The sequence below is a fragment of the Echinops telfairi genome, unplaced genomic scaffold, assembly GCF_000313985.2.
Source record: "Echinops telfairi isolate 266 unplaced genomic scaffold, ASM31398v2 ScPeMD7_4;HRSCAF=17, whole genome shotgun sequence".
NCBI lineage: Eukaryota > Metazoa > Chordata > Mammalia > Afrosoricida > Tenrecidae > Echinops > Echinops telfairi.
Window position 1 is genome coordinate 27836848 of NW_022103900.1, and position 24487 is coordinate 27861334.

The window sequence follows — 24487 nt, forward strand, 5'->3', positions numbered from 1 at the left end:
GCTTAAGTGGAGAGGAAATGTTTTGAGAATGATGAGGGCAATGAATGTACAAATGTGCTTTACACAATTGATATGTGTATGGATTGTGCTAAGAGTTGTATGAACCCCTATTTCACATGATATATGTACATAGTTTTTGTGATTAATCACTATGCTTTAATTATGTTCATTTTGTAACAATGAAAATACACCCTGCATATCAGATATTTACATTAGGATTCATAACAATAGCAAAATTGCAGTTATGAAGTAGCAATGAAAAGTTTTATGGTTGGGAGTCAACACAACATGAGGAACTGTATTAAAGGATCGCAGCATTAGGAAGGTTGAGAACCAATGGACTAGCCCTACCAATTTTAGAATGACATAAATCTTTATAGAAGCACACATCTCATCTTTCTCCCTCAGAGCAGTTGGTGGGTTCAAACTACTGACTTTGAGGTCAGTAACTCAATTTGTAATCCACTTCACCATCAGGGATCTACATGCAAATAAAATTCTACCGAAGAGAATTCAAAAACAATTGCAGCAATACACAAAAACACAGAGCTGCCAGAAATTCAAGCTGGATTCAGAAGAGAACATGGAACAGGGGATATCATGGCTGATATCAGATGCATCCTAACTAAATCAGAGAATAACAGAGAGATGTTCACTTGTGTCTTATTGACTATGCAAAGACATAGTTGATTCTGTGGGTCATAATAAACTATGGCGAACACTGTCTTTTATGGGAATTCCAGAACATTAAATTGTGCTCATGCAGAACCTGTACATCATATAGTCACATGTTGCTTAATGTCCATGATATAGTCTGCTCTAAGATGTTACGTGATATGGATATTGTACAAACATGCCAACTCACAAACAGCATTCATTGAATTTCCATCTCTTGTTTAATGACTTTTTTTCAATAGTTTTATTGATTTAAAGTTCACATATCATATACTTCCATAGTTAAGGCACTTTCTCTTTTTTTTAATCATTTTATTAGGGGCTCTTACAACCCTTTTCACAATCCATACATACATCATTTGTGTCCAGCACATTTGTACATATGTTGCCATGATCATTCTCAAAACACCTGCTTTCTACTTGAGCCCTTGGTATCAGCTCCTCATTTTTCCCCTCCCTCCCCACACCCCACTCCTCCTGAACCCTTGATAATTTATAAATTATTATTATATTATCATATCTTACACCACCCGACGTCTCTTTCACCCACTTCTCTGCTGTCTGTCCCCCAGGGAGGAGGTTATATGTAGACCTTGTCATGTTTAATAACTTTTTGTTATACTTTGAAATCAGTAACTAATCCTTTGCCTCTTGCTGTTGTTATCACAAGTAGTGGTTTTGCTACATTTGGGAAGCATGATGCAACAACACTCAAGAAGCATGTTACACATGAGAATTAGATGCTGTTACCTATTCAGTCAAAGCATACATTGCTATATGGTAAACTTTTTATTATTAAGTACAGAAAGTCCACGTTAAGATAATGGTAGAACATATAAGACAGTACATAAGATGGTGAAACAGGTGTTTATTATGAGTATAAAAACATGTATTATTCCTGGGGTGAGCTCCAGGTACTATGGCAGGGGCCAAACCTAATCCAGGGATACATATAGCAGTTAACTACATAGGAGGGGAAGAGAGAGAAAAACAGACGTGGGTAGGGGGGAGCAAGGCACTAACCCACCCAAGGGGAAGGTATTGTTTATATCTCCACAGGAGAGAGAGACCAGGCTTCAACCTGGTGTGCCAATAATGTGAATACAATATACCAGCACGTAGCAGGGAACCAATAGAGAGGTATGCGGGCTGGTCCCAATCCCAACTATGTGTGGACCCCCCACCCCACGCCAGAAGAATGCCCTTCAGAGGACAGCACTGAAGCAACAACTTGGGCAAAGGGGCACGTTTGATCAGAGCAAACCAAGAGGGAAGGAGAGTGAGTAGAATACAACCAGGCCCACCAAGCCCGGAGGACAATATGCCTGCTCAGAGGAGACAATGCACTTAGAGGACCATAGGGCCGGCCCCACCACGAGACACGACTGAACTGAACCATAGTGCTACTGGGAACAACACTGGAGACACAGTGCTGGAATTGTGCCAGATCTGGTCACATCACACTGGGGCGAAACACTAAGGGCATGCAACAGAGCAACAAGAGGAGCAAAATAATGAATGAAGTCCCCAGGGAATATCAAAAATAGACTTTGGGGACAGCGTGTGGCACCCCATCAGACTCAACTGGAAAACACTCTTAAAGGTCAAAAAACCAGAACTGGAACTATTTATAGGCTTTTCCTTTTTTGCCATTGGCTTTCTTTTTGTTTTATTGGGGGGGGGGGGTGTTGGTTTTGTCTTCCTTTGTTGTTTTGTTTAGCTTTGCCTTGTTTTTACGCTTATTAATGTCTCTGCATGTCTATCTAGGTAAGATAGGCGGGATAAACAATTTGGAGAAAACAACAAGACCCAAGGTTCCAGGGGGACATGGGAGAAGGGGAGGTGGGAGAAAGGAAGGGGGGTGGCGTCAACCAACTCAGGGACAAGGGAACAAGTGAACTAAAATCAATGGAGAGAAGGGTGTAATCAAAGGCTAGCGGGGGTTGATCAAGGGCAATGTAACAGTGAGGAATTACTGAGACCCAAATGAAGGCCGAACATGATAGTGGGACTAGGAAAGTAAAAGAAAATAGAGGAAAGAACTAGGTGGCAATGACATTTATAGAGGTCTAAATACAGGCATGTACATATGTAAATGTATTTATATATAACAATAGGGAAATAGATCTAAGTACATATATTTATATGTTAAGTATTAAGGTAGCAGATGGATATTGGGTCTTGACTCAAATGCTCCCTCAACGCAAGAACACTTGGTTCTAATAATCCGGCATTCTGTGGTGCTCACCTTCCCAACACGATCACTAAAGACAAAATGGGTGCATAGCAAAGGTGGTGAAGAAAGCCGATATTGCCCGGCTATCCAAAGATATAGAATCTGGGGGTTTTAAAGGCTTGAAGATAAACAAACGGCCATCCAGCTGAGAAGCAACAGAGCCCACATGGAAGAAGCACACCAGCCTGTGTGATCATTAAGTATTGATTGGATCAGGTATCAGGCATCTAAGACCTAGAACAAAATCCTACCTAATGTGAATGGGGGGTGCATGGTGGGGGGTGCGTGCAGGGGAGAACCAAAACTCATCTATAGACAATTGGACATCCCCTTAACAGAAGGGTCACAAGGAAGAGACAAACCAGTCAGGGTGCAGTATAGCACCGATGAAACATACAACTTTCATCTAGTTCTTTAATGCTTCCTCCGCGCCCATTATCATGACACCAATTCTACCTTACAAATCTGACTAGACCAGAATATGCACACTGCTACAGATAAGAGGCCACAACACAGGGAATCCAGGACAGATAAACCCCTCAGGACCAACAATGAGAATAGAGATACCAGGAGGATAAGGGGAAAGTTGGGGGAGAAAGGGGGACTCAATCACAAGGATCAACCTAGAACTCCCTTCCAGGGGGACAAACAACAGAAAAGTGGGTGAAGGGAGGACGATGTAAGATATGAAAATAATAATTTATAATTTATCAAGGGTTCATGAGGGAGGGAGGGAGGGAGGGAGGGAGGAAAAATAAGGAGCTGATATAAAGGGCTCAAGTAGAAAGAAAATGCTTTGAAAATGAAGATAGCAACATATGTACAAATGTGTTTGACACATGGATGAATGTATGGATTGTAATAAGAACTGTAAGAGTCCCAATAAAAGTATTTAATAAAAAATGTATTAAGTTGCATAAGCAAATGTGGCGAAGAAAGATGATGGTGCCTGGCTATCAAAAAGTATAGCGTCTGGGGTCTTAAAGGCTTGAAGGTAATCAAGCGGCCATCAAGCTCAGAAGCAACAAAGCCCACATGGAAGAAGCACACCAGCCTATGCAACCACGAGGTGTCCAAGGGATCAGGTATAAGGCATCATCAGAACAAAAAATCTTACCATAGTGAATGATGGGGGGAGTGTGGAGTGGAGACCCAAAGCCCATTAGTAGGCCACTGGAGATCCCTTTGCAGAGGGGTCTCGGGGAGGAGATGAGCCAGTCAGGGTGCGATGTAACAACGATGAGAAATACAACTTTCCTCTAGTTCCTAAATGTTTCCTCCCTGCTCCCACTACCATGACTCGAATTCGACCTTGCAAGTCTGGCTAGACCAGAGGATGTACATTGGTACAGATAGGAACTGAAAATACAGGGAATCCAGGGTGGATGAGCCCTACAGGACCAGTGGTGTGAGTGGCGAAACAGGGAGGGTAAAGGGAGAATAGGTAGGAAAGAGGGTTACAAGGAACTATATGTGACCTCCTCCCTGGGGGACAGAAAACAGAAAAGTGGGTGAAGGGAGATGTCGGACAGGGCAAGATATGACAAAATACCCATTTATAAACTATCAAGGGCTCATGAGGGAGGGGGGAGCGGGGAGGGAGGGGGAAAATGAGGACCTAATGTCGGGGGTTTAAGTGGAGAGAAAATGTTTTGAGAATGATGTACAAATGAGCTTTACACAATTGATGTGTGTATGGATTGCGATAACAGTTCTATGAGCCCCTAATAAAATGTTTTTAAAAATGTATTAAGTTATATAATGAGTTTTCAAAAGTTATGTGGAAAAATGGAATTAAATGATAATGGAATTTTCCCATGAACTTTCGAAGTTCCCTCACATAAATATGGCTAACAGTGCAACTGTCAGACATGAGATACAAATGTTGCAAGTAGCTGTCAGCATTAGCTACACTGTTACATCTCTTAAGTCCTGTTTTCCAAGTAGCTGTCAGCATTAGCTACATCCAGTTACATCTCTTAAGTCCAGTTTTCCTTGTGGGATTTCTAAAATCTGTTACAACCTTATGGGAACAAGGCAATATACATGGCTGAACATTGCCCAATGAATGTTATGTGATGCATGACTGTATTCAATTGGCTATTAATTCGTATACACATAGTTTCAAATCATGTCCCTCAGTCAGCAATATCTTTGTTTTTCAAATATCATAGTGAGTTACTTTCCTCAAATCCTTAACCTTAAACTGCTTGAAGACAAGCATTACATCTTTTCTTTCTACGTACAAAGCAACTGTTGTTCATTCAGTCAACAGACATTTAATGAGCAACCATGTGTAGATTCAGTATAACAGATGATGGGAGGTACAAAATGACATGTGGTCATGGAGCTATTACTGAATGAGTGTCACAAACAAAGTTTTAAAGAGTATAGTCTGGTCTGTATGAACACTCTGGTTTGCCAAACTAATGAGATATGCTCTCCCTCTATCCCCCAACTCAAGGACACAAATAAATATTAGAATATACTGGAAAATCATTTAATCAGCAGTTAATCTGACATTAGTTTTTTAAATAACATACATAGGAATTTAAACAAAAGTCCCACATAATGCAAGACTTTGCATTCCCTTGTGGAAATGACAAGAAGCTGCATATCAACCAAAACACCCAAAAGAAAGCTTCCAATTGCTAATGCTCAATCACAGATATTTAATTCTGACTTTGACTACAGATTAAGAAATTCATTTTAAGGTCACAAATTAATCAGTTGTAAAATGAGTAGACCGAGAAAAAGATTTGCTCACTTTAACAAGTAAAAAGCATTTGTCTAGAAACCTTTGAAAACAAACACAAGCTGCTAATAGTAGCTGCCTCTGTAATGTCTAGGAATCCAGTGCAGGAAGACACTTATTTTTCATGTATAACCGTTTGTGCTAATTTTTATTTTTAAATCACAGTTTCAATTTTTTAGTATAAAAATGTCTAAAAGGTTAAAATATAATTGTTTGCAGGAGCATCTCCTTTATAATGGTGGAATAAAATCTGCAGCCTACCTATATATAAGGAAGCTTCAAAAAGTTTATGGATGAATGGAATTAAAATATAATGAAAATTTTCCACACATGTTTGAAAGCCCCTCATATTTAAGGTGATGACACAAAAATAAAAGTGCTCTGTGGGCCACAGAAACATTCCTGGGGTCATGGATCCCTGAAACATCATCTACTGAAAGAACTCAGGAGTCCATGAATTTAAGTAACAAATAATCATTTCTTAAATGTCATTAACTTCTAAATTAAGTTTAACATTTCCTTTAGTTACTAAAGTAGGCAACATTCTCCAGTAGTGGTAGCAATACCTATGACTTTATCAACAAAGGAAATCATAGATTTTTTTATGTCTTGCTACAGTGGTTACAGTTGTCAAAATATTGTTTATACTCATCACTAACTCATTTAAGATAATGGATCTACCTCTTCTGGTGTTTTTACTATGTTTATAGGGCATGCACACACACTATATATATAATTTTAATACAAGTATGAGTTACTTAATAGACACAACAAGTTCTGGGAAATAGGGTGCTATGTGATTTGGATGTTGTTTGAATGAACATCTGTGTCCTTGGGGCACAAGGCTCCCAGGGCACACGACCCCAGGGAGCTCCTGCTGGAGATACCTCAGGTGAGTGCTTGGACAACTCTTACCCAGCTCTTGCAACCAACCTTCTCTGATAAGCCTGATGCAGCTTGCCTATGAAAACCTTTCTGAGGAAGACATGCTGTGGGCCAAGGATGCCAGGTTTGAGGCACCCAGACACATACTTTTCCACTACCATTTACAGGACTACACTGTGCCCCTATTAACATTTGTCTACCTCAACTCTATGTAACATTTAAATTGAAATAAAAATGTAGAGCTGAATGTGTAGTAACACAACCAAATTCAATCCTAGTGCTCAAGTTCTTGGTCAATAATTGTATTACAAACTTTCTATCACTTAAGTGCCTTAATAGGAATTCAGCCTGTCTTTAAAAAAAATTGTTACGGAAAAATGCAGAGAACAGAGTCACTGGAGTCAAGGGGGACCAGTGTTGGAAGTTTGGGCTGGGACCTCCATCACTGCATAGGTAGTGTGCGTGTGTGGGTGACAAAAACCACAAAAGTGGGCTTGTGGCCTCAAAATGAAAAGTTTGGTACTCAGACATCTGATCTGTGAAAATAATACATTCCTGTATTTTGATAACTATATTTAAGTGTAATTAGGCTCTCTAATTTTATGTATTTGAAACATCAGCAATTTCACCAGACTACAAAAGAGATCCTTAACAGGAAAAGGTAAAGAATCCCTAATTAGTGATTCTCCAAACATACAAAAACCTCCATTTGAAGTTGAGGAAAGAAGCATTTTGGAGTCATTGCAATTAGAATGCTATAAGAAATCAGTCATGAGGGGCTAGATAAACTTCCTGTTATATCTGCAAAAGTTCCATTATGAACTGAACGTGAATAGTTTCCCAGTTGAGGACAAATAAAAGATCAAATAAATGGCATGACAACCCTCACCAGTGCCATGCTTCCAAAAGTTCCCAAAATTACGTGTTCATCCTAAAGAGTCCATGGGTATACTAGAATGTCCCTATTTCTTTTCTCCAGTGTACATCATCCACTGAACAAGTTTTCATCATAAATTCTTTTTCCCAATCCAATAACCAAGCTGTCCAATTCAAAAATCACTTCTGAACAAATGTAATCTTTGACTACCAATTATTTAGGTCTCAACTATTACTTTTAGTTGACTTAGTTCTCTTGGCTGCTAATTTTTGAAGTCTTTAATATGTTTAAATCAATCTATTAATTGCACTGCCAGAAACCAGAGGAGGAGGAGGAAAATACATCTAGCAATCTATTAATGCTTGAATGCTGTAAAAATGTATTTAACTGGCAGAAGAAAAAAAAGGGAAACTATTATGTGGGACTACTTTGTATAGTTTACTCAGCCACACTCCTTCCTAGTTCTTAGCCTATATAACTGAAAATTGTTATTAATAGAAATATGTGACTGCCTGTAAAAGACACTAACTTAAGTCAATAAAAAATTTCATCTTTACTGGGCGGGTAGAGGGAGAGTGGGTTGGAAAGAGGGAACAGATTACAAGGATCTACATGTGACCTCCTCCCTGAGGGACGGACAACAGAAAAGTGGGTGAAGGGAGACGTCGGACAGGCCAAGATATGACAAAATAATAATTTATAAATTATCAAGGGCTCATGAGGGAGGGGGGAGGGGGAAGGGAGGGGAAAAATGAGGACCTAATGCCAGGGGCTTAAGTGAAGAGGAAATGTTTTGAGAGTGATGAGGGCAATGAATGTACAAATGTGCTTTACACAACTGATGTATGTATGGATTGTGGTAAGAGTTGTATGAGCCCCTAATAAAAAGATTAAAAATAATTTCATCTTTAAAAGTCCCTTTACTGATACTCAACATTAATCAGATGAAAAATACAGGTTAAAATGATTAAATAATTCCCCATCCTCAGAGGAAGAATAGCAGAGGTCAGAAGTGAACCTCAAATCACAATTTCAAAATTCCAATCACTTCATCAAATCAGCAATACACGGGAGCACAGCTTTCTCCAATCACAAGCTTCATGTCCCATACACAAAAAGAAAAGGAAAACTAGAAACCAAGGTATGAATTAGAAAGCTGACCAACAGGCTGGCGCTTTCTTTCTGCATCCCTCTCACTGCACAGCAATGCTAGCTGACAGGGAAAAATAAGACAGCTAAAAGCAGATGTAAGGAAATGGTGGTGAAGAGAATCTGAAAGTGACTGCCAATGTCCTCTACAGTATTAATGCCAGAACAAACAAACAATCTTTATGGTGGAACAAGCAAATTTTACTAAGTAATGCTATCATCAGAGGTGAGCTTTAAAATCAAATCAAATTCATTTTGGTGGACATTTGCTACTTGGTCTCCTTCACTGCTACCTACTATTAACCTATTTTCATACTATTTCCTGTGCCCCCATTACCATTTTTCTACCTCAACTCTACATAACATTTAAATTGAAATAAGATGCAGAGCTGAATGTGTAGTAATGCAACCAAACTCAATCCTAGTACTCAAGGTCATGGTCAATAATTGTACTACAAACTTTATCACTTAAGGGCCTTGATCGGTAGCTAGCCCGTCTTTTGAAAAATAAAAATTGTTGTTGTCAAGTCAATTGTGACTCACAACAAATGTGTGTTAGAGTACAACTGTGCTCCACCGGGTTTTCAATGACATTTTTGGGGAGAAAATCAACAAGCCTTTCCTCCAAGGCACCTCTGGGTGAGCTCACACCTCCAGCCTTTTGATTAGCAGCTCAGTACATTAACAATTTGCACCACCCAAGAACAACTCCACTTTCCTCACCTGTTTCAAGTACTGAATAAAACAAAGTACCATATATATGAAGAAAAAAAAACAACCTCGTATACACTTGTGTATAAGCCAAGTTTTTCAGCACATTTTTAGTGCAGTTTTTGTGGTAAAATTAGGTGCCTCAGCTGATATTTGGGTCAGCTTATACTTGAGTATATACAGCATACAATGTGAGACTTTAAAAGCATTGTCTTTAATTTGGGAACACGAACACACACGAACACACACACACACACACACACACACACACACACACCCAGCCTCTCAAACGTCAAGAAAGAAATATGAGTTAAAATTAAAAGAGATTCAAGTGATATGGACTAAAATAAAAGCACTATCAAATTCCAGAGATTTACAGTGATGGGTAATAAAACTGATCAAAGAAAATTTCATAAAGCCTGGGAGCTAATCACATTCAAAACACAGAGTGGTTTATTCTACTCATCTTTAGGAGAAATGGGTACCAGTGGACAAATGTAATTTATCCTCATAGAAAAGACTCGAAATCAAATTGACAGCCTCTCAGTATGTTAGAGTTAAATCTTATGTATTAAAATCGCCCTAATATTAGGTTTCACATTTGTTCATATTCATCTGATTAATACTCTAGACAATATACTCAGCAGGTAGATATGTACATTCACAAATGCAAGTAATTTTTAGAGCATAAATACATTAAGAGATGACTTGGTCCAATTCTATTTCAAAACTGAGGAAACTAAGGGCCAGGAAGGTTAAATAATTTCTTCGCTGTCACATAAAACTCATCCTTTGCTACTTTGAAAATTAATAAGTGTGAAAAATTTGTGTTCTTTAAAAGGACTTTGGAAATTTCTATTAGAGTCCTTGGTTTAAGTTGCATTTAAAAATTAATACATAAAACTTAAGACAAAAATATTTAAGGTTTGCTAAAAACATACTAAGTATACAAATGTATCTAGGAACAAACCATGGATTAAAACAATTTAACTTTTGATCATACTGTCATTTCCCATCTCTAGAAACTAGTCAACATTCAACATTCAAGAGGTAGCATATTATCAAGGATTAATGATACTGGAGGAAGAAGACCAAGGTACACTGAAAGCATTCATCAAAAACATGGGTCCAGGAATTGATAAAATATCAAATGAAATGTTTCAACAATTTGATGAAGAAATGGAACGCTCACTGGTCTACACCAGGAAATTTGGAAGACAGCTACCCGGTCAACTGAATGGAAGAGATCCATATTTGTACCCATTCCAAAGAAAGGTGACCCAACAGAATGTGCACATTACATCAACAACATCATTAATATCACATGCAAGGAAAATTATGCTTAAGAACATCCAACCAAAGGGGAGGTGGGAGAAAGGAAGGTGGGGGGCGGGAGGGAACCAACCCAGGGATAAGGGTGAACTACAAGTGAACTACAAGTGAACTAAAAATCAACGGAGAGAAAGGCGTAATCAAAGGCTAGTGGGACTTGATCAAGGGCAATGTAGCAGCAAGGACTACTAAATCCAAATGAAGGCCGAACATGATGGTGGGACAAGAGGAAAGTAAAAACAAACAAGAAGAAAGAACCAGGAGGTAAAGGACATTTGCAGAGGTCTAAATACAGGCATGTACATATGTAAATAATTTCTATGTAATGACAGGGAAATAGATCTATGTACATATTTTATATGTTAAGAATTAAGGCTGCAGATGGGCATTGGCCCTCGACTCAAGTACTCCCTCAACACAAGAACACTTGATTCTAAAACTCGGGCATTCTGTGATGCTCACCTTCCTGACACGATTACTCAAGACAAAATGGATGCATAAGCAAATGTGGTAAAGAAAGCTGATGGTGCCTGGCTATCCAAAGATAGAGCATCTGGGGTCTTAAAGACTTGAAGATAAACAAGCGGCCATCCAGCTGAGAACTAACAAAGCCCACATGGAAGAAGCACACCAGCCTATGTAATCAGGGGGTGTCGATGGATCAGGTATCAGGCATCTAAGACCCAGAACAAAATCATACCCAATGTGAATTGAGGGGGGTGAGGGAGGGGGGTGGAGGACATCCCCTCACAGAAAGGTCACAAGAGATGAGCCAGTTAGGGTGCAATATAGCACCAATGAAACACACAACTTTCCTCTAGTTCTTTAATGCTTCCTTCCTCCCACTATCATGACCTCAATTCTACCTTACAAATCAATTTGACTAGATAACATGCACATTGCTACAGGTAAGAGGCCACAACACAGGGAATCCAGGATATATAAACCCCTCAGGGCCAACAATGAGAACAGAGATACCAGGAGGATAAGGGGAAGATGTGGGGAGAAAGGGGGGAATCAATCACAAGGATCAACCTATAACCTCCTCCCAGGGGGTCGAACAACAGAAATGTGGGTGAAGGGCGACAGCAGATGATGTAAGATATGAAAATAATGATCTATAACTTATCAAGGGTTCATGAGGGAGGGAGACAGGGAGGGGGAGGGAGGGGAAGGGAGGGGAAAATGAGGAGCTGATATCAAGGGCTCAAGTAGAAAGAAAATGCTTTGAAAATTATGATGGCAGCAAATGTACAAAACACAATGGATTGTGAAGTGATCTAAGAGTCCCCAATAAAAGTTATTTAATAATAAAAAATGTTCAAACATTTTAAAACATTGGTATATTTGAATGGCTCAAATATTCTTGGACATTGAAGCACTTTTTTTTATTGGCTATAAAATTCATGTGCGTTTGAGGAAAGTGGAAGCAAGATAAATATTTTGGAGTTACCAACCAAAAAATGATCACTCAACCATGGTTGCAGCAGTACACTAACAGAGAGGTTCCAGAAATTCAGGTCGGATTCAGAAGAGAATGTGGAATCAGGACTGTCATTGCTGATGCCAACGGATATTAGTTCAAAGCAGAGAATACCAAAAAGATGTTTACTTGTGTTTTATTGACTATGCCAAAGCATTAGACTGGGTGCATCATAACAAACTATGGATAGCCTTGAGAAGAAATGCCAGAACACTTGGTTGTGCTGATGTGGAACCTGTACATGGCCTCTAGACAGTTGTTTGAACAAAACAAGGAACACTGCATGGTTAAAATCAGAGTCAGAGTTGCATCCTCTCATCATCCTTATTCAATTTGTATGCTAAGCAAGTAATCAGAAATCCTGGATTGTACGAAGAACACAGCATCATACCGGAGAAAGGTTTATTATCCACCTTCAATATGCAGATGATACAACCTTGCTCAAAGTGAGGAGGACTTGACACACTTGCTGATGAAGATCAATGACTGTAGCCTTCAGAATGGATTAGTACTCAATGTAAAGAAAACAAAAATCCTCAAAACTGGACCAATAGGTAACACTATAATGAACAGCATAGACTGAAGTTGTTAAGGATTTCATCTTGCTCAGATCCACAATCACTGCTCACAGAAGCAGCAGTAAAGAAAGCAAATGACGCATTGCATTGGATAAATCTGCTGCACAGGCTTTTTAAAGTATTGAAAAACAAAGATAAAGATGGTACTTTGAGGACTAAGACCCAAGCCATATTTTCAATAGGCTTTTATGCATGTGAAGATTGGACATTGAATAAAGACCAAAGAATTGATGCACTTGAATTTTAGTGCTGGCCAAGAATTTTTCACAGTACCATGGACTTCCAAAAGAACAAATTAATCTGTGTCTTGAAAAAATACAGCCAGAATAGTCCTTAACTATGAATGGTGAGATTTTTCTCATGTATTTTAGACATGTTATCAGGAGACCAGTCTCTAGAAAAAGACATGCTTAACAAAATAAAGGGACAGTGAAAAAGAAGATCCTCAGCAAGATGGATTGACACATGGCTGGAATGATAGGCTTAAACATATCAATTGTCAGGATGACGCAGGGCCAGGATTCTATTATACGTAGGGTCTATAACAACAGCTTCTGTTATACATAGGGTCACTATGAGTCAGAAGTGAGCGATGGCCCTTAACAACAGGGCAGTTCCTTGGCTAAGGTCTCATGCCCTGGAGGGTAGCCCTTAGCAGCATATTCATACTAATCTCTTGACTATTAGATACCAGTTGCAAACCAGACCAATCACACTATGTCAGTAATCTGGAAGTTTTAATTGTCAGAAACATAATACCACAAAAAAATCTACCCAAGCACGGCAATTCATCCAATATTCCCAATGACCCGATGAGATTTCACAGATGAAGTTAACCTGATGCAGGACTCACTTCCAGTCTGGCTCCAGAGCACAGGCATTTAACTACTGCCCTACCCTGCCTTTCAGAGATTGACACATGTTAGGGTCGAGTGGCAATAATGTCACTTGCTGCTCAAAGGGTTCCTGCACTTCCTAAGCCTTCGATGCACAACTTCTGTGGAGTCAGTGAGGCAAGCCCCAGGACCCTTGCAGTAACCAATCATTTATTTTACTTGAAACCTACACCTCATAATTCCCTCTGTCAAATAGTTATATCACATTTTCAGAAAGTAGATGAAGAAATCTGAACTTAGACTACATATGAATCTCCCCTTTAAATTTTTTGATAGGAATGTGTTTTACAAAAGAGTTTGCTATGAGTTGCTTTCAAAATATCACACTTTTAGGCAAACATTTTTAATGGCTTCTCCATGTCTGTGTGGTAGTAAATGATGTAACAGGAAAGTTATAATGGACCTTAGATAGAATTTAGTTCAAAATCGGCATATTCTCAACTCACTTATTTTATAGATGAAGCAACACAACTCTGTTGATGGCCAGAACCCTGGAATCCTTCATCATCCATTAGTCCTGAGTTCAAATTCAAGCTTAAACCTACTCTAGTCTAAGTAGGTAACTCAGAACAAGTTGGTGTAAACTTTACCTCTGGGAGAGATACTAACAGCAAGTACACATCCTAGAGTTTACATTGAGCTTTAAACAGCTACTCAGTTGAGCAAAGTGCCTAATACATAAGAAAACTAGAACCTCACTGCCACTGAATTGATACTGACTCGTAGCGATCCCATAGGCCAGGGTGGAACTGGCCCTGTGAGTTTCTGAGGCAGTAACTGTTTAGAGGAGTAGAAAGCCCCATCTTTCGCCCTTGGAACCGCTGATGGTTTCCAATTGCTGACCTCGAGGATTGCAGCCCAACTTCTAATCACTATGTCACCAGGGCTCCTGGAGACACATGAGAGGGCTTCAAAAAGTTCATAAGAAAATTGAATCAAAATATAATTAAATGTTCTCATGAATTTTTGAAGCCCCCTTATACTCAACACATTCACTAGCACAATAATACCAGCTACCATGGTAGTGATGAACAATAATCTGAAGCCCAGAGAAGGTAGGTTGTTCCTAGATTATGTATTATGTGACAATTTAAGGACAGAACTAGAACTCCAGATTTCATCTCAGTGTTCTAAAGTTTGTGGGGGGAAAATGTACCTAAAAGATAGTGGGATTTTTCTGTAAACTTCTTGAAGGTCTCTTGTATACATGACTGAAGCTTCCTTTAGCTTTCTTAAGACCCATAGAACTTGCTTTAAATATTCCTACACTCTGGTATTTGCTTCAACATGCACAATTGGAAAGTCTCTTGGCTTTCTCCATACAACCAAACTAAAAGCCCAAATTGTAACATCTCTTCTCTCAACTATATCAACATTTAACTTCTTCTAGTGCTCTGGCACCCTGGTAGTTTTTGCCAACTTTCCAAATATGAGTTTTTCAACTCAATGACCATTCAAGTTCACTGAAGTCCAGATCTGTATCTTATTAACCTTTTTCATCTTAACCACACTTTTGTGCACAATTTTACACATACTTTTTGACATGCAGTAAGTTCCCAGGTTAAAGAAAAGGAACTTAAGAATGGAATGCCATAAAGCCTACTGTGTGAAACTTTTTATTAATGACAGTTTTTCAAATAATGACCGCAGGCACTACTTTTGATAGTGATAAACACATTGTATGGCTTCAGCAGTTCCTTGGCTGGAGGAAGAACAGCATCCACCTTTTTTTAAAAAAAAAAAGCCATATCCCATTGCCAATAAGACTCTGTTGTATACCTTAACTTAAATTTGCCTCTTATTTATCCTGGTAACCATGTCTCCAAAGAGCAAATCCAATGTAAGTGTTGGTGATGCATAAAAGAAATTAATCACAACTGAAAATTAAGTGGGAATAATAAAGCAATTGGCAAGTGATGAAATGTCACGTCACTGGAAAGGCATCCATTGGTCAATGAAAAGGAAAACATTTAAAGGATAAAGAATAATGGAATGTGTGAAAGGCTCTGCCCTAACAAAACCCACAATTCTTACTAAGCAGCAAAATGGCTTAATTATTTAAATGGAAGGCTGCTGGTAATTTCATTAAACAATCAAAGGCTGAGTAACATGTCTACGGGCTCTGGTGGCACAGTGGGTTAACTGTTAGGTTCCTAACCATAAGTTGGGGGTTCAAAACCAACTGCTGCTTTTCAGAAGTAAAATAAGACTGTTCAGCTCCAATAAAGATTTTGTCTTGGAAATCATAAAGAGCATTTCTACTCTGTCCTATAGGGTCGCCTTGAGTGGGAAACACCTTGATGGCGGTAGGTTTGGGAGGAGTTTTTGAAACTGCAAGAACAGACAAGTATCTATAATGATTTAAAAGCTGCCAATAACTTATTATGAAGAACTTGGTGCAGTAAGGAACTGGATCAATTGTTTCAAAGGCATGGCAAATTTACATAATATCTAAGTGTGAGATGAAGCAAAAAGTGCCAATGCAAGTGATTCAAGTGAGATTCCTGAAATTTGAGGGGTTGGAGGATGATTGAGCAAAGAGGTTCTTTGACACAGGCTTGTTGAGGGAGAGAAAGGAATACCTTAAAGGAACTACTGGTACAATTTGAAAGAGGGGACAAGAATTCATCAGGGTACAAGGCATCAAAGGATGGGCTGACTTTATTGCCTTAGGGGTACCACATCTAAGGATTCCAAGTTCAAGTCTTTGCTGTGCATCACACCCTATTATCCATGGGCACTTCACTGTATCATTAAGGTGTGTTTTCCCTTGAGCTACAAATTCCATCCATCTTTGAGGACTGGTTTTTAAACTACTTGTCCCAGTTATTGAACACGATTGCTTGGTCAAGAAAATTCCTTTAGAGATTCTTGGGCTTGACAATGAATGTGAAGCCGATTTTACACACACATCCATGCCCCTAATACCACATCACTACTTCAGCCAGTGGATTAGGACTACTTTAAAGTCTAGTATTTAGGACTCCTTTCATAAGCAGTCAGAGCTACCCAAACAGCGTGGTGAGCTTACTATAACCTCTGGGAGGTCATACAAACCATTGCTGATTCTTGGGATGAGGTGAAGCAGTCAAATACAAAGGAATTTCAAAAAGTTCATGGAAAAAAATGGAATCACAAACTTGTTCAAGTTCCTTTGTATGAAAAGAATATGGAACAAATTATGCTCCCATTTCAGTGCCTTTACAAGGGTTTACAGCTGTCGTCACCATCACAGCCAGGATAGCTGTGGTTGATATTGGTAATCAACTGCAGTTAAGACATCACTGAAAAGGCTGTCATGGAGTTACTCAACCTCCATGCCAAATGCCGAAGAACCAATGGAGACCTTCTAGAACTAATAGCATTTAAGAAAGAAGACTAGGGCCTAAAAACTCTAGAACCAAGGAAGTTTTTAATGAAAAGAGTTAGCTGAAGCCTTTCATCTCACTGAAACAAGGATGGCAGAGATCCTAATACAGATGAGTTCGCCAAAATTTACATAGTTACCAAGGGCCTCGGCTGCTACAAGACCACTTATGAGGAAAAAAGACACCCTGTACAAACTCCCTAGATGCCTACTTCAAAATTTGATCCCACTAGTCAAGCCCTACTTTCCAGTAGCAGAATCGAAGCCTGACTCTGCAGCAGGAGGCCGATCCTGTCCATCACCCTAACCATCCCCTCCAACAGTAGTCCTCCCCCCATAATCATTTCTTACACCATCCAGTTACCTTCATCATCTTAACATAAGATTATCCCACGAAGATCCCTTCCAGTACATAAGGCATGAAAGGGAGTTAAGAATTACCCTTAAAAAGGACCTTTTTCCTTTTCTATCCAAATTGTTTTAAGAACTGTTTAATTTTGTTACAGTACTGTATGCCTATATGCATAGATTCTCTCTTCAGAATCGTACCTAATGTTGTTACTTTCATTACTGTTTTATGATGTACTGTATTACGTTTAAGATGTTTTAGTATATTTGGAAGTGTTTTTAATGCATTGAAAAATAAAATGCAAACACTAAAACAAATATTTGACACAAAAGAACTTTTATGTACTTGTTCTAAATTACCTACAAATTCAACTTAAAGACAAACTTAGGAACAGATCTCACTTATAACCCTTGAAATGCCAGTACAGACGCTCTCCCTTTAAAAGTTTCTCAATGTCTTAGTTAGCTACAACTGACATTTAGATAATAACTGTCACATGGCATTTACTTTGTTGAAAAAAAAAATGCTTGGTGTTTTTAAAATAACAATTTATAAGATTATATTTTATATCTTTTCAAAGCCTCCATTATAAAACATGACATGTGCTAGTGCCAAAGATAATTTTCTAAGGTAAAGACAATACATCATTAATACTATCATTCAAAACATTACTTAAAATATTAATGGCAAAAAATTGGACAATATACAAAGATAAATTGAAACTAAATCAATCATGGTTTCCCTCTATAGAAATTACAAAAAGACAACGTTTGTTTTCTATTCATCTGGCATAAGAAAGAAGAAGGGAAAACAAAGACTCAACTAGTTCACAAAACTAATAGCTCTTTGGAGGGGGGAAGGTTGAGGGGCATGGGGGAGCAAATAATGAATACAGGAAGGAGGAAGGTGCACTAGAACTGATGGTCATGATGTATTTACGATTCTTTTAAAAGAAGTGTCTTAACTGTGTATGACGATATGAATTTTATAACAATAAAACTATTGGGGGGAAAATAGCCTCTTCTACACACTGCACTGTATATCTACACATAAAAAGATCCTCTTCAGTATAGTACCATATGTAGCTACCTTGATTATTGTATTTTTATAAGGGGTTGCATTATTATATTTAAGATGTTTTAGTGTATTTGGAAGCATCTAAGTGGTTCAAATGCATTGAAGTAGTTGGTGCCAAATTACAACTACTGATCATTCTGACCAAAGGTACAATAGAATGTCTTGCTGAAAATGGGAGGAAAAGACGGAACAAAACTCAAATTCACAATGAACACACAACCTCTGAGCTGATACAAACTGGAGGACCCCCCCCCCCAGACTATCTCCCTTATGTACACCTTTAAAAACTGAAACTATTCTCAGAGACCACCTGTCAGCCACATAATAAAAGGGAATATAAACAATATCACCCCTGAGTAAGATTATGAGATCAAATGGTCAGCATTTACCCAAGTAAAGAAGGCACAGAGGGGAAGAGAAGCTAGATCACTGGAAACAGCACAAACAGAATGGACATAATGCAAATGCTGACACTTTATGAAAACTAACCAATGTCATGAAACTGTTGTATAAAAATGGCTAAATGAGAACCCAGTTCAATGTAAAAACTTTCACCTAGGAAACAAAGTATTGGGGAAGGGAGATCTCATAAAAATCTACATACCAGGGTTGTCACAAGTCAACAGACTCAACAGTAATTAATAACAACAAATTGCTATCACACACACCTGTGTTAATTAAGCACAAGCTAAAGATGAATGTTGCCACCATACCTATACTCAAATTTTATATTTAAAGAGGTTTTTGACCCAAGAGAAAAAGGAAAGATTTAATATGCATATTTAGGAATACACAGTAATAGAGTTGATGGGTTGTCAGAAGAAGGAACAAATCTGTCCTGGAAGAAGCAAGAAAGGGGGGGCCAGAATGCTCCTTAGATAGAAATGAGGGCAGGGCAGAGAATTTGTCTCACATACTTTGGAGATGTTATCAGGAGGGACCTGTCTGTGGAGCCGGTGATCATGCTTAGTAAAGTTAGCAAGATGGATTGAACGATGGCTCAACTATAGCAATGTTTATAAGGATGGCACAGCAGTATTCCATTCTGTTGGATGAATAGGAACTTCGTAACTCAACAACAGCAATAAAGCAGATGATCAAAAAAGAATTCCTAGAAGAATTTGCCAAATTTGACTAATGAATGGGGGCTTCCTGAAGGGTGGAAAAATGAAATGATAAAGGAATGCTTCCAAGAACTTTCTGAAAGCCCCTCCCTTCTCCGCAGGTATATCAAACCAGAGTATAAAAGCTTAAAAGCATAGCTTTGGGTAAAGAAAAAGAAACAGAAGCTCATTCAACACTCAACAAACATTTATCAAACATGTACCACATGCCAGGAGCCCTGGTGGTACAGTGGATTACACTTTGGGCTACTAATTACAGTCTCCAGTTCAAACACACATCAGCCAATCCACATGAGAAAAGTAAGGCTACTCCTGTAAAAATGTACAGTCTCGAAACCCAAAGGAGCAGTCCACCTTGTCCTATATAGTCACTCTGATTTCAAATGGACTCGATGGCAGTGAGAGTTTTATATCAACATGTAAGGCAGTTTGAGGGTCTTGGCAGACAATGGATGAAATAAGCAAATTCAAAAAAAGATCTTTGAGATTACAAGCTTGCAGGAGAAAATCTAAATAAAATAGGACTGTTTCCTACCAATCTCTTATATGCTTAAGATACCATAATGGTACCAATGAGAATCAAAGATAAACACACACACACACACACACACCAGAAAATATGAAAAGCCAAGAGCAAATGTCCCAATGAAAAAGCTAAAAATCTTAATAACTTAATATTCTGACCAGTTCAAAATCATCTGTTAAAGTTGCACAACCAGAATGTTAAATACTACTAAAATTACAATGAACACACACACACACACACATATATATAACTAAGTCATTATGAAACACAGTTTATGAGAATGGGCTTCTGTGACATTTAAAAGCAAGGGTTTGGAGACTAGCTCTGCTGCTTACTGGATGTGTGGCCCCCCAGTTTCATCTATAAAACAGCAGCCAAAATATGTCACAGGCTGTGACAAGGATTCAACAACAATGATAAATAGCCCAACTATATAATAGAAAATGGATACAGTATATCGATTCAAGAGACTATAATGATAGAGAAACAGCTCAAATATACAACAGAAAACGGATACATTATGTATCAGTTGACCAGAATATTGCTCAGTCAGAAATAAAAAAGAATTGAGCACACACAACATGGATGAATCTCAAATGCATCACTATGCATTATAATGAGCACAAAAAGCTGGATGCAAAAAAATACGTACAATTCCATTTATATGAAATTCTAGAAAAAGCAAATAAAATTTATAAAGAAAACCAGTAGCTGCTAGAATTGAAGGGGGATTTACTGCAAAGGAGTATGAAGGAACTCTCTGGAGTCTTGGAGAAGTTCTGTATGATGTCTGTTGTGAGATTTCTCAAGGTGCAAGCACACATCCAAATTCATCAAAACGTATGCTTTTATTAGACCTTAAAAATAGATATTACGATGAACCTAGAGGGACAGCAAGTAGAAGAGGGGGTCTGGGGGAGGGGGTACAGTGGTGGAGGTGGAGTAAAAGGGAGACAATGTCAAGGAATCACTGTAGAAAAAGAATGTTTGGTGACTAGTTGTGGTAGCAATTGTACATTCTACTCGATATGACTGAGATTTGGAATGATATACGTATTAATACTAAATCCCAGCTAATAATAAAAAATAAAAATGAAATAAAAAGATTAAATGCGTGAATGGATTTAAAACCCTTAGGTCAATAACAAGAGCATAGGAAATAATAAATTGTAAATATTATTTAAAAGATCAACACGTATGGAAGGTGGCAAAATGGCTAATCAGAAAAAGTGGTCATTTAGATTCTGACCAAATGCCATGCCCTAGATCACACAGACCAAAACATAGGAAGACCCAACTGGCAAGTAAATGTCAGGCAAAAAGATCAAAGTAAGAAGAGGGCAGGGAAGTAGCCAGGCGCCGGGCTGGTGAAAAAAAGAAAACGCAAAGAGAGTAACATTGTCAGTAATGATTAAGAGTGCTACCAATCCAAAGAACACCTAGATAACTTCAACCAGGCACGGTCTGAATGCAATTCAAATTCAGTCTGGGACCACAAGTCTAAAGATCATCCAGTAGATACACACAAAGGAGAGAGTTCTTAATTTGTTTGGGGGAGTGATGTAAATAAAATCCACATGCATGAAGGCTTCCCTATTAAGGCAAGGGATTTTGCCAAAAAGGAACGAGATCACTTTATGGACATTTTTTAAATATCAAGCAAAAATTAGTAAATCCATGTCAAACTTTTTAAATCAGTGGTTTAAAATTTTCTTGCAAAAAAACCCCAAAACCACACTACGTATTGGGATTGACTGGATGGCAGTGGGGTTTATTTCTTTTTAACCCAAAAACGAAACAAACTCACTGCCACTTCTTTCCAACTTACTATGACCTTAAAGCACAGTAAGAAAGTGCCCCAGAGGGTTTCCATGGCTGTAAATTTTCTGGAAGCAGCTGCTGGGTTTGAACCACTGACTTTTCTGTTAGCACCTGAATGCTTTAACTGTTATATACTACCAGGACTCCTAAAAAAAAGATTTACAAGTGGTAATTAATTAAAACAAGTAGATCCTGGAAGTTGGTTTGAAATATACAACTCATGGGAAACACAAAACATTTGTGATACTCCTAACATGGCCAAAAAATGTTAACATCTAAACAATTCTGCTTAGTAACACAAGTCCTCTAAATCAGACTGAAAGGCTGTCATTCAAAAGCCCAAGTCTCCTGACAAAAATGCTAATTTACAAAAAAAGAGAGAGAGAGAGCTGGAAAGAAAGCACCATCCAATAGGACACTCAGGGAGGCAAAGGACCAGACAGCATTTATCACTAACAGTCAGAGCTGGCTTGATTTTAAGGACATCCACTTTTTGTCACACTACAGAGGCAGAATTCAAGATTTCCACTCTGGTTCTTTTCCCTTACAATTGAGGAGTTGAAGCAAGAAACGGCACTACAGAGAAATATCACAAATATCACTATTAGGAGTATGGGGTTGAGAGAGGGGTAAAGCACTTATGTTTTATATAACATGAAAAACAATAAACCATAAGTTTTCTTCCTAAACTTAGCTAAATTCCAAGATATATATGACACTAAGTACCACAATTTTCTGATCAGTGTTTGCACAAATTTATACATAATGTTTAATACAAGGGGCTTTAAGAAATTTGTGGGAAGAAACTTTTAATTCCATTTTCCTACAAACTCCCCTAATTCACTCACACACACGTTTATATAATAAACAGGTTAATAAGTGTGTGTACAAAGCCTTCAAGGATTTAACTGTTCATTCTAGAATGGGTTTAAGTTCTTTAGAAACCACAATAATAGAATCCAAGTAATTACATGCCAAATTGATACTTAGATTCCGAAACAACCTTTTTATTTTGGATGGGGGAGGGGAGCAGTCAAAACACTTTTAAAAAGTTTAGAGTATTATTAAAGAATATTCTACTAACTATAACTTTTGTATTTTAATCATCCTTTCCATGGAAAACTGAGCTGAACTGGGAACCAATTCTTTTTACAAATTCATGTTATCATTTAGCTTTAAACTTTAGGCTGAGTTTTCACCGAATTAATTTTTAAAATGTTGAATGCTCATCCTATTAGACTAGATTAATTTTCAACTGAAAAGGTTACCTATCAAGAAATCTGTGATTAAATCACAGCAAAATAGTAATAACAGGCTAATAGAATGAGGTCAGAACGGGAGCAGCCAATCAAAGGCATAAAAGCATTTCCTGCAATATTAATAGTCAAAAGAGAAAACCAATCAGGGAAACCTCGAGCCTTCTTTTGACAGTCCCAGAAGCAGACGAACCAATCCGCACGCACCCGGGGTTGACAATAAGGCGGGACCGTGGGTTCATTGAAGAAATTCTTGAGGGTGCATTTACTATGAACTTGGCACGCAAGGAACACCACTCAAGAGTCAAGCACTGTCAAGTCCGATGAAATTCAACTGTTCGTGAAATTCTATCTATGGGGGAAAAGGGGGGCGGACGACGACTGCACGTTTGCCAAAACGCACTGTACCATCAAATAAACAATGGCCACTGGATATGCACTAGGTCTCCAACTTCTAAGCGACCCCCCTCCGATGACAATGCTGAGCCTGACCGTGGGCGCGGAGCAGCGGCGGCGGCGGCACGTTCCCGGACAGCCCCGCGTCCGTTCCGAACGCTGCGCGCTGAGCGGGCGCCGGCCCGCGGCCCGCGGTGCGAGCCCTCCGTCTCCCTAACGCTGCCCAGCGCGGCCCCGCCGCAGTGCCGCACCGCACCGCACCGCACCGCGCAGTCCGCCGCACCGTCCCGGGCGGGGGAGCCGGCAGCGAGGGTTACCTCGCTGGGAGCAAAGCGAGGTGTGTTGTGAGCAAACACTTTGACTTGCCATTCAAGCCAATTCCAAGCGAACCCAATGCAAAAGCAAATTTTAAAGTAAGTAGGGGGAAATTTTTAAAAAGTCTTTCCTAACCCTTCGCCCAGGAACCCACGCCCAGGCTAAGGCGAGAGGTAAACAGAGACCGTACGCCAACGGCGTCCAGCGCATCCCGCTGCGCCATTCCCGGCCTCCGCTTACGGCAAGGCCCCCTTACGGCAGCGTAAGCAGCGCGGCGAGCTAATCACAACACTGGGACGCAGCAACATGGCGGCTGCGGGCGGGCGCTGCGCCGGCCGACAGGGTCTACGCTACTCCGCCGGCGTAGGGGCCCCGGCATTCGAGCGGCAGCGGCGCCCTCCAGCGAGCGTAAGGCGCTCTGTGAATGGCGAGGCCCGACTGACAAAGGGGAGGGGGGAGGAGGGAAGGGGGGGTAATAAACACTCGAGTCCCTACCGATTCCTCCTCCTTCTCCATCCCGGTGGGCATCTGGGGCACGGCCCGGTTGATGGAGACGCAGTCGTTGAGATCAGGCATGTCCTTGCCGCGGTAGATGGGCAGCGGTTTGGCGGCGTCCAGCGCCCGCGCTCGGAAGGAGAGTTTACTCATTGTCTCCCCGCCTCACAGGAACAGCCCGGGC

At 39.4% G+C, this 24487-nt stretch overlaps 1 protein-coding gene across 1 annotated transcript in view; it reads right to left on the bottom strand.

The window, feature by feature from the left end:
• The window catches only part of EPC2 (enhancer of polycomb homolog 2), a 119987-nt gene extending 95531 nt beyond the window's left edge, over positions 1–24456 (bottom strand). Inside the window, exon 1 of the mRNA XM_004703833.3 lies at positions 24304–24456. Coding sequence (XP_004703890.1) covers positions 24304–24456 — 153 coding nt within the window. The remainder of the gene's footprint in view (positions 1–24303) is intronic.
• Between the last annotated feature and the right edge of the window lie 31 nt (positions 24457–24487).